Source organism: Ipomoea nil, unplaced genomic scaffold (assembly GCF_001879475.1).
Source record: "Ipomoea nil cultivar Tokyo-kokei standard unplaced genomic scaffold, Asagao_1.1 scaffold1317, whole genome shotgun sequence".
NCBI classification, from domain to species: domain Eukaryota; kingdom Viridiplantae; phylum Streptophyta; class Magnoliopsida; order Solanales; family Convolvulaceae; genus Ipomoea; species Ipomoea nil.
In genome coordinates, this window is record NW_017617745.1 from 2,002,466 (window position 1) to 2,014,895 (window position 12,430).

Consider the following 12,430-nt stretch of genomic DNA (forward strand, 5'->3'; position numbering starts at 1 on the left):
ACTTCATATTCTCGTGCAAGTTCCTAACATAAAACATATGTTTAATAAGGGGTAAACCATCCTCAAATCTTGGTATTAGACCCTTTCATTTATCATACATGAAGGTGAAATGTTGTTGAGAAAATTTAGGGGGCCGGGTTGTATTCAATCAAGACTTTTATAAAGTTTTAAAGGCTTTTAAATTTTGGTGGTATTCTATTCAACCTTACTTTCAAAGACTCTTTAAAAGTCTATCGTACAAATAGGACATTCAAGCCTTGAACGCAAATATATATATATATATATATATATATATATATATATATATATATATATATATATATATATATATATAAAATAAGTCTCAATCAAAGTTATATCCCTCATTTATGTCCATGTTTTTAGTGCTAATCATTTTGTACATTGTACTTTTAGAGTTGAACTATATAATTTTTTGGACAAAAATACCCATACCGTTATAACTTCCGTTATATTTTCCATTATTGTTACTATGCACATGCATCCACCATATATTTTCTTATATTCTTTAATGATAATATAATATTTGTAGACATTATATATTGGATTATTATTATAATAAATAAATTTGATTTCATATATATTTTAATTAATAGGAATTTGTTAGTTATTTTTAAAAATATAAATATTGGACATATGTTTTTGCGCATCGCGCATAGAAAAGACTAGTATATATATATATATATATATATATATATATATATATATATATATATATATATATATATATATATATATATATATATATATATATAGTAAGGATCAAGTGAGGACCTAACCTTAGATGAGGACGTGAGGACTAATCTAGATCATTAAATCAAAATAAAGCATGGCTGGGATTAAAAGGAACAAATCACACGGATTAAGGAAACAAATCCCTTTAAAATATTAAATAATATAAATTTATGGGTAAATTAGTCTTATTAGAATCTGTGCATTACTATACAAATTGTTGTGCATTTCTATACAGAGTGTTGTGCATCGATAAGTCTATAGTTGTGCATTCAAACACCACCTAAAAATCCTAGTGGACATCTCAATATCCTACGATGCACTAATGCACAACTCACCACCCTATTGTGCACAACTTACAACACTAGGTTGCACAAACAGCACACACGAATGCACAATTGTACTATCCAGACATTTGTACATATACATGATCAACCAAATATAGGCAATATTATATTCAAAAGACAAAACAAAGTCGTGGAAATTAGGGTTTAAATTTGTTGAAGCAATTAGAATAGAAGGGGCAACAGCTAGCAATGGTGGGATGTTGTACCACGAGGTGCAGGAATCTAAGCTCTGCGATGTGCATTGCGTGAGCACTGTGTTGCAGGGTCCGTGCTTCTCAGAGTTCGATTTGGCGGCCCTCGCCTCCGATCTTGATCGCAGGGAGTGTCAGATGATGCTTCAAGGCGATGGAACTGGCAATTTCATCCCGGATGAGTCTCACAATGTCTCCCTTGACGACGGTTTCAGCATCCAGGTTCTATTACCGTCAGTCTTCACACTCTTTTAGTATATATTTCTACCAGCCATTGATATATTTGAAATTAGTAGTTCGAATTTGTTAGGTTTTTATATTCACCCCTACAAAATGATTGAACTTTTGTGGCTGGCGCTGGTACTTATATGTGTATTTTTCTTCAATTCGAGTAATTGTCTTTCCAGGAGACTGCGCCTGCCCTGCCGAAGTGGCACCAGATGGGACAGAGGGCTAAGGAGGATACGGTAAGCAACTAAAATGATGCTTATGCCCTTCAAAATAATGGTGGATAGATGACAATTCTAACGGAGAATCATATTGGGTATCGTTTTAAAAGTTAGAGAACTAAATTAAGTACTATTAATACTTTAGGACTAAATCGAGTATTAGCTAATGGTCAGAAGATCAAAATGCGTATTAAGAGTTAATACCCATTTTAGTCCTCCGACCATTAGCTAATACTCGATTTAGTCCCAAAATATTAATAGAGAGAAAGAGAATTAATACCCATTTTGATCCTCTGACCATTAGCTAATACTCGATTTAGTCCCAAAGTATTAATAGTACTTAATTTAGTTCTCTCACTTTTAAAACGATACCCAATATATTTAGTTCAATAATTTCCATCAGTGAGTTAATAGTATTAAAAATAATAATAATAAAACATCAAAGAAAGTCTTTCAATAGGTCTGCAACAATGGTTTTTCCAATCTCAAAAGGACAACAATACTTAAGTGGTAGATTGTAGAGAAAAGAACACATTTTACATAATAAAACAAACCATAATTTTCCTCAAAAAAAAAAAAAAAAAAAAAAAAAAACAAACCATAATTTATAACTACGGGGAACTAGGAAGAACAGGAAAGAGTCCAAAGCTGTTTTATCATTACTTCTTATCATTGCCTACAGAGGGAACCAAAGAAAAAAACACTTTGGCAAGCCACCATAGAAGAAGAGGGGCCATCACACTTGTTTTTTTTTTTTCCACAGCCAAAACAGCACCTCTTTATCACCCCATGTACATTCTGATATGCTAGAAAGAAAAAAGGAAAAATAAATAAAAGGAAAAAGTCCTCATATGTATATTTAATATTTCTTCTTTTTCTCCCTTCCTGGAAGGGATTTTCTTCTCTTTTCTATTTTTTTTTAGTTTTTTTTTTATTTTATTCATTTGTATGATATATGGTTAGGCAGCAGCAACAGTGCCCAAAGTGTAGCCTTGTTCAGAGGTTTTTGTAGGAGAAGAAGAAGTTCTTTTCTGATCCTTCTTTCTTGCTTTCATGGAAGCAGAAAGATTCCATCTTTTCTCCTTTGCTTCATCCATTTCTATCTGTTCTTGCCTGCACTCTTCACTGCAGAACGGCGTGTCCCCTCTGCAAATTCACCCACCACAAAAATCACATCTTTTTTCTAAAAGATTGAACCCAGAAAAGGGGAAACCATGCATGAATGAACAAACCTGTACATGAAGATATCCATGTTCCCCAGGGGCTTTCTGCAGAGAAAACAGGAGTCCAGGAAATGGGGGAGGGGCAACACATCTTCAAATCTACCATCAATCAAGAACACCCTTCCACCACCACCATATCTAGGGCTAGGAGAAGGGACCAAAGAAGAAGAAGAAGAAGAAGAGAGGTTTAGGAAGCTGCTTCTCCTCCTCTGTAAATAGAGGGGCCTGGAGATGAGATTAGTGTTAGTGTTATGATTTGCAGGGAAGGGGGGCTCGAGATCTGGGACTATGGAGGCAAGTCCATCGTCTTCTTCCATGAAACAATGCTTTCTTCTTGCTGGGAGTGTGGGGGACTCCATTTCTGAACCTCTGAGCTTCTTTTTCCTCTTCTGTTCGGTTCTTGATTGCTGGCTCGCTTCAAATGGTGTTCGGAGATGTGAGGGATTTTGGGAGAAATGACAAATGGGGGATTATAAAGAAGGCAAATTCAGAAAGAGAGAGAGAGAAAGAGAGAGAGAGAGATGTGAAACCACGGCGGTGTTCCGTGCAAGTGAATCTATTGGCCGAGAAATACACTGCTTATACCTCTCTTGTATCACTTTTTTTCTTCCATAATTGCCCCTTAAGGTTCTCGTTATTTACCTCGGTGTGGCATTGGTAAATTACAAATCCACCCCCGGACTTCAATTTCTATTTCTTCTCTGTTTCCCACTCTTACAACACGTACACCGAAATGCAATTCATAACGTCCCCTAATGAATTGTAATTCAGTGGTAGAATAAGAGAATATATTGTTGTGAAGATAATTTTATCCCTTTATTATTCTCATTTATTATTACATAAGGGCATTTCAGTCATTGTATTACTTATTCCCTTTTAATTTTCTGTAATCATATTCATCTATATCAAACACTTAATTTGAATTCTTACTTTATTCCCACCTTATTCTTTTTCCACCAAATTACAATTCTTTTCCCTCTTAATTCATTCCTTCCAACCAAACGCCCGATTAGTTTTTGTGTTTTACAAGAAAATATTACATGTATTCTCACTTCTTACTCTCAACTTTTACTTTTTCTTACAAATTGTTGTTGTAGACATTTTGCTGGGGACCCACACGGTAAAAGTATCCTATCACTGGTTGCTACATAATGGATAAAAGTGGAAGAATAGAATTTGAAAATACATGTAGTAGAACTAGTTTTACAATTTCACCATAATTTCTCTTGGTCGTGTATTACTTATTTGGTCACACTTGTGTGATACCGTTTCAAGAATTTTTATTCATGAAATGGATCGGGCCGAGTTGGATTGATGTGCAAATATTATACTAAATCAGAAATAAAATGTTTGTTACTTATAATGGAAAACGTAATATTTTTAGGACAATTATAATATTTTTATATTTCGATGCAAAATTATTATTTTTTTCATCAAAAGTATTATATTTTACCTTATAAGTAATGTTGCACTAATAAAAAAATAAATGTAATACTTTTGATGAAAAATATAATACTTTTACATCAAAATGTAAAAGTATTACATTTGTCATCAAAAGTATTACATTTTTCATATAAGTAATAAATATTTTATTTCTGATTTAGCATTACATTTGCTAATATAAGTATAACATTTCTTATTGACCCAACCCGTCTAACTGACAAGGATTCGTGAGACTGTCTCACGCACAAATTTTTGTCTTAGCCATTAGGTAGAATACTTCTTTCATCTTATTTTATATGTTTAGTTCAATTATATATTTAAAATTTATATTAAAAGTATTATTAAATACAAAAAATTAAATTTAAAAATTATAAGAAAAAACTAAAAATAATAAAAGAAGAAAAACAGTTGATTTGATTAATAAATATTAAACATAACAAGTAAATGAGATAAAAAGGGGTAGCCAAGTACCTTGTGCTTAGATGGTATGTAGTGACTCTCCCATATGGAAGATGGAAGATTATGGAAGATTATGATATCAAGACTCAATGGAGGCGGCATGTATTATTTTATACATCAGGTAAGAGTTTTACTTGTACTCCCAAATTTCACTCCCTCACTTTTTAAAAATTTCTTTAAAAAAAAAAAAAAAAAAAAAAAAAAAAAAAAAAAAAACTAAGCTCCAATAAAACAATAGGGTATTGGTTCCACTTTCACTTTTATATTTCACTAAAAAAAAAGAATTTAAAAAGGAAAAGTGTAAAGTCGCAAAACTTTAATAAATAAATTTATAAATCTCGAAATATTAAAATATTATATTTGGGTCCCTAATTTTTCATTTAGTCAAAGAAAAAGCCTTTTCCATGTAAAAGTAAAAAATGGTGCAAATTATTCATTACATCAAAATTATATACACCTTAGTTTTGTGTACAAACTTAACCATCTTAACATGTCTTCATTGTGTTCACTATTAAATTATAGAAAATGATAAAACATATTTAAAAATAGAATAATAATTTTATTCTTTAGTATTTACAAAATTTCAGTACTTTTTATTTATAGTAATTTACATTTTAAATATTCAATAATATACAACTTTACGTAGGAATTTAGGTAAACATTATATGCATACATTTCAACTCCAATGTTAATATATTTTGTAGACATTTGACTATTATACATGTATCATATTTGGTCATTGGCTCTATTATTAATATTTTCAAATTAGGTGCATGATTATGTAATTTGTATCACATTTGGTCATTGATTATTACGGGAGTAATATTTTCAAATTAGGTGCATGACAATGTAATTTGTATCGCATTTGGTTCTGCCGTTCAATTTTCGAGCCAAGTTTCTAGCCAATTATTATCAGAAATCAATGAAAAATAATATAAAGAGTATTTTCGGCCAATTATTGTCAGACAAATTAATTTTCTAGTTAAAATTTCGGCAATAGTTGGCGAAAATTTGGATGGTAAGACCAAATATGATACAAATTACAAAGTCATGCACCTAATTTTAAAATATTAATAGTCAATGATCAAATGTGATACTCCGTACAAATTACATAGTCATGCACCTAATTTGAAAATATTAATACTTTATGATCAAATTTGATACATATATAATAGTCAACGTATCAAAAGTGAAATTTTTTCTATTTTGTAAAATTCCAACGCAACTATCATATAGTGTGATGACATCCCGGTTACCAATCCAAATGGATGGTCATAAGTTCGAACCCTGGTGGTAGAAGTTTAAATCTTTTGGACTGAAAAATGTTTGAGAAAACATAGAATAGATATTACATTGTAAAAAAATCACGAGTATTTCAAGAAAAAAAAGGGGTAAAATTCCGGCAATTGAATTGTATAAATTTGTTTACTTAAAAGTTAAAATGACAACTTTTTTTCCTAATATTGTGATTCCTTTAAGCCTTGCCTATAGGTTCCACAAGAGTGACGTGCAATACTGCAATCTTCTCTCTTCTATGCAACGTTCAAAATGTAATCAATTAACTAGAAGGGGAATTTAAGTCCATGGCAGCCATTAATGAAGTTTCTATTCTATTTTTTTAAAAAATAATCAGATTTTTCAATTTTGTCAGACTATGTCTTAAATTTCATGAACTCATCTCCAGATCCATAATAAAGAGGTAAATCTCTCACAAAGAGTGCAACCACAACCTATACCAAATTGGTGAAACTCATCTCCAGATTGTCTGTGGTGGAGTTTACACTCCAGTCTGTCATTGAAAAATAGTTTTAAGTGCAACTGCTCATTCATTATACCATTGCACTGGGGAATTGAAGTTGTTAGTCTCTGCTGCAAATAGATGCCCGTACATACATTTGCCATGCTTAAAGCAAATAAATGTGTAGGCAGGCAGTGTGAATGAAATAACGCAAATCTTTTCTAATTTAACAAGAGATCTCAGATATATTGTGTGCAACAACTTTAATTTAAACTTTATGAGAAAATACGTGATCACAATGTAATCGAAGTTTGGAATTGACTTAGTACTCTTAATATGTCAACCAATAGGAATCGTAACTTGGTGCGATGTTCACAACTATGGAAATGGTGTACATAAATGATACATTGACCTACTTCGAATTAATTTTGTACCAAACATCTCTTTGCTTAGCTTTTAGCCATTTAAGAGCCTTGTTCCCCAAACAAGAAAAGAGAAAGAAATAATAGAAATTTTCTTCAAGTTTGGAAACAAGTAGGAAGAAGAAAATATCGTGCTTTCGAGAAGATAGTGAAACTTGTTTGAAATGACATGTCCTTTCATCCATCGCTATTTATTTCTCGTTTTACTAAGTAATAGTAGGATTTATCTATCACTTTAGTTACAACTTTTTTTTATGTTTGATAAAATAGTAATGAAAGTCATTTTTAAAAAAGAAATTTCAACTAAAAATATAATGTTGAATAAAAGTACTGAACAATTTTAACTAGAGTTGATACCATCTAGAGTTCTCCGAGTATAGTGATTTTGTCACGTTTAGTCTGAAACTTTCAAATTAACCTCCTGTGATCCTTCGACTTTTAAAGTTTTACCATCCATGGACTGTGGTCTAAGTTAACCACTCATGATCCTTCAACTATCAAATTTTAAACACCCATGGTCTTTTTAGGAGGACCATAATTGGTTAAATTTCGAAATTTGAAGGACCATGAGTGGTTAACTTAGACCACAGATAGAAGTAATTTGAAAGTCGAAAAATCACGAGTGGTCAATTTAAAAGCTTAAAACTAAATGTAGCAAAACTACCATACTTGTAAGACCCATATGACATTAATTCATTTTAACTATTACTATTCAAATGTTATCACAACCATTAACATTGCTTTTGTAAAAGGTCAAATCTAATCCTCAATGGTCTCCCACTATTCAATCCCCAAAACACGAAAGAAGAAATTAATCACAAAATGTATCCATAACGGGTTTAACTCTAAGTCATGTTATCGACTAAAATCAAATTTTGATACTTTAATTATCAACACGGTTGAAACTAATTATCTCATTTTTACCTTTAAACTACGGAGTATTAAATTATGATGGGACAAAATGATTTTAATTTTTACTATTCGAAGAAGAGCTTAAGAGTGGCAATGTGGCATGGCAGGGAAGGTAATTTTGGCGTAAAAGAAGGGGTAAAAGAGCAATAAAAGAAGGAATAGAAGAATGGTCCGTCCAAGTGGGGCCCGAAAAGAGCATGTAGTGTCCCCCACCCGCATATGAGAGAATTACTGAATGTTATCAGAACGGGTTTATTTCACTAATTTAGTAAATAGTATTTGAAAAAATAGACAAAATTTCAAATCTCAACAACGATAGTATAGAAATTATATTTAAAGTTGACAGATTCTTTGTGTGCATCGGTATTTGACCCTACTTATTGAGCCAGTGAGTCACCGTGATTTACAACCTCTCAAATGCTCTGTCGGAATGGAACGTTGGAGGCCCTTGGGGTTGGGAATTCAATCTTTTGAAAAAAGAAGAAATATTGAATACCCGCACAAACTTAGCTCATTGGTTTATTATGCAGTATTTGAGAAAAACAGATCAAGATTCGAACATCAATAGTGACATGGTGGAATTATACCTAAAATGGATAGATCCCTTGTGCGCACCAATAATTGACTATATCTACTAAGTCATTGAATTATCGTGGTTTAAATCCTTCCAAATATTCTATCAAGTCGTCTATGAGACCCTTGAGTTGAAGATTTACAGGGCGTTTGGTTGGAAGGAAGGAATTAGGGGGAGGGGAGGGGAGGGGGGGGGGGGGGAAAGAATTGTAATTCAGTGGAAAAGAATAAGGTGGGAATAAAGTAGGAATTCAAATTACATTGTTTGGTAGGAATGAATAGAATTATTAGGAATGAGAAGGAAAGGAGTAGTATAAAGATTAAAATGTCCTTGTGTAATTATAATATTAATAATAATAAAGGGTAAATAAGTTATTTTCCTACTTTTTCCCTTTCCTTTTCCCATTGAATTGCAATTCATATAGAGAGGATATGAATTGCAATTCAACAAAATGAGAAATTGTAATTCCTTCCAACCAAACAGTGTAATTTGAGATTTCAACGAATTGCAATTCAATTACAAGGAAACTACACTCAACCAAATAGCTTGTTAACTTTTTGGAAAAATAAGGTAAATATTGAACCCCACCTAAAGTGCAGGAGGTGAAACGTCAAAAATCGAAAAATTCTAAAAACGGGCTGGAGATGCGGGCCCCCAATACCCGACTTTTCTATCATGTAGTCTATGTTCCCTCCCTATTGCCCATAGTATGGGGCGAAACAAAACTGATATTTTCGGGCTCTTTTATTTCCTGCGGTTGGTATCACGGGTTATTCTCCAAGGAGGACCACAATTTTGACTATTATTGCGACTTACACTTTAACAAGTGTTTTTTTAAAAAGAATTTTGATTTATTTCAAAAAGCTTTTTTTTTTTTTTTTTTTTTTTTTTTACAAATAAGTAAATAGTTTTTTAAAAGAAGATATATTACGCGGCGCATTTGAGAGAAATTATTTTTTATAATGTGTTGATTGATTCTTGATTAATAAAATTGTTAGTACTTTTTTTTTTAATTATGAAAATGAAACTTTGTAATTTTATTTTTATGTTATAAAGAAGGTCGTTATTATGTGTAAAATAACGAATGTCATTATTTTAGACAAAAAAAAAAAAATCACACGTTTTTGTATGATGTTGTAATTGATGAATAATTAATAATTTTTAAATGGTTTTTAAAAAAAATAATTTTTAAATATTATAAGTACTATTAATAATTCTAATTATCACATTATGAATACCATCCCAACAAATGCTCTCTTCTTCATCCAAAATCAATTTCAATTTTTCAAGAAGATCATTTTTAATGTGTAGGAGGAAGTTATGCATTGTTTAGGTTTCCATCAAATTAAAGAAAATCAAACTAGAATTACAGTTTTCCAATTTTATATTAGTGCGGTTTAGAATTCAATCCAAAATAACTTCTATCAATCTTAACAACTAAGAAGGACTAAATAACTTTAGCGACTAATTAGGGATATTATTACAATTTCATGTCATTTATAGATTAAAAAAGGTACACTTATCAAATAATTCAAAAATTAAAATTAAGTATATATATAGTCGAAATGAAACTACCGTATGTATAAATAAAACTGAATAACATGTCTCATATATTAAGTATATATATATTGTCGAATGAAATTGTAGTTATATCAAAATGATACTTTAGTTGTGTTGTAATGAAACTACAGTGTATATAAAATAAAATTAAATAACAGTTTCAAATATTTGAGTGTATATTGTTCAATGAAATCGTAGTTGAATTATAATTATAATTTAGTGGTGTTGTAATTGTATATAAAATGAAATTCAATAACATGTTTCGCATATTGAGTGTATAGTGTCAAATGAAACTGTAGTCGAAACAAAATGATATTTTAGTTGTGCTGAAATGAAACTACAATGTATATAAAATGATACTGAGTACGTTAGACAAACAAGATTAATTGCACGGAATGGGTGCCTTTTCTTTTTATTAAAAGAAACGATATTATTTTTGACCATGGTCTACAATAAATTTGCCGTTAAAATCATTTTAAAATTAAAATGAGTTAATTTTATTTTTGTTCTAGATTTAAAGGTGACAGTCTATTTTTAGTCCTTTTTAATTGAACATCCACATTTGGTTCTACTATTATTATGACATGACAAATTTTGATCCTTTATCAACAAAACAGTTTTAATGTGATTAAATATAAACGAATTTTGGTCTTAGTTACATTTTTTTAAAAAAAAAAAAAACATAAAAATATAACGGGGTCAACTGACTTTGTATAAAAATGACTAAAACACCTATGTATTTAATGACATTTCAACAATTTTACTGACGAAGGATAAAAAATGTTAATGCTACAATAATACTATGATCAAATGTAGATATTTTGATAACTGACACATATAAATCTATGACTAAAAATAGAATTAACTCAAATTAAAACAAGGTATGCAAGCCCTATATCTCTTTTTTAATTGTCAACAAAAGAATTTCAGTAATGATTTTTTAAAACATAATGCTTGAAACATATTGTATTTTGTTCACACTTTTTTTAATTAAAAAATTATAATAGTATGAAATCTTTTTATAATTAGCTAATATTATCAATTTGTCAAATTTATTAACTTAATCAGTGCTATTCATCAAACACCTCCTAAAACTATTTAATTAAATGCATCAACAAAAAGAAAAAACAAAATACTTATATAGATTGGATGGTGATATATTATGATTACTCTCACTCATTATTCCAAAAGGCTGAACTCCAACTCTAAGGGCCCCCACACCGCCCGACAGAGCATTTGAGAGGATGTAAATCATGGTGACTCAACCGAACATGAACCATAGAGGCTAGATCGGTGCTCACTGCGCACAAAGAGCCCCCTTCCCCGACAGAGCATTTGAGAGGATGTAAATCATGGTGACTCAACCGAACATGAACCATAGAGGCTAGACCGGTGCTCACTGTGCACAAAGAGCCCCCCTCACTTTGAGAAGTTGCTCCCACAATGTCGCTGGTGAGACTCGATCCCTTGTCATTATTTCAAAGTTTTACCTCTATGACCAGTTGAGCTACCCATGCGAGCTGATTACTCTCACTCATATTTATATACTTTCAAGATTTCCGTGAAAGATTTAAATACGGAGTATATTTTTATTGATATTGTGAATATGATTTTACTTAAAATTTTATAAATTCTTTTTTTGCTTCACCATTTATCCCATATTTTAAAAATATAAATTAAAAAAAAAACAAGAAAAGAATTATGATGAATTAATTTACTACAGAGCGGTAGGGACAATTTTGTTGGCTCAACGCGGTGAAAGATTTTCCAAAAATAAACAATCCAACACACCTCTGACGTCAAACTCTGTGAAAAAATAATGGCCCTGTCAAATCGGGAGGGTAAAAGCGTTAAAATAGGTAAAAAACGGTGCACGTGTAATCACGCACCGCAAATACGTGGCGCTCATGCAGCGCGTCCACCACCAAGCGTACGCGTCACTGAAGCGTAGGCCCCATCCCCCACCTTGTTCGACAAGACTTTTGTCGTTTACTTGACTTGAATCCAGCTTGTGCGGGCTCCAATCCCCATAAAACATCGGCAGTGGGGCCCTCTGCTATACCAGATGCGTCACAATAATGCCAAGTGCCAATAAAACTGTGTTTGGCGCTGTTGTCTAGGAGCGGAGGAGGCGACTAAACACTCTGAAATCTCTATTCTACCCTCCCATCATTTCCCCCTTAAAAAATGTGTTTTTTTTTTCTTTACTTCAAAAATAAATTATATTTTTTTCCAATGGATGCTAAAATTAAGAATTCTTGATGCGGCTATGGTGGATAGGTGAATGGTTATGCGTTGCTACCAAGGAAGTGCAAAAAAATTAAGTATATTATTGAGACAAAATTATCATTCTATAATAATT

The 12,430-nt window shown here is 31.5% G+C and overlaps 1 protein-coding gene across 1 annotated transcript; it reads right to left on the reverse strand.

The window, feature by feature from the left end:
• Window positions 1-2,375: 2,375 nt before the first annotated feature.
• Window positions 2,376-3,518, reverse strand: LOC109185144. The gene is made up of 2 exons (XM_019335122.1): window positions 2,970-3,518; window positions 2,376-2,883 (listed from the first exon to the last, which is right to left on the reverse strand). Exons 1-2 carry the CDS (start codon window positions 3,317-3,319, stop codon window positions 2,697-2,699), a joined length of 537 nt encoding a protein of 178 aa, XP_019190667.1. The 5' UTR covers window positions 3,320-3,518; the 3' UTR covers window positions 2,376-2,696.
• Between the last annotated feature and the right edge of the window lie 8,912 nt (window positions 3,519-12,430).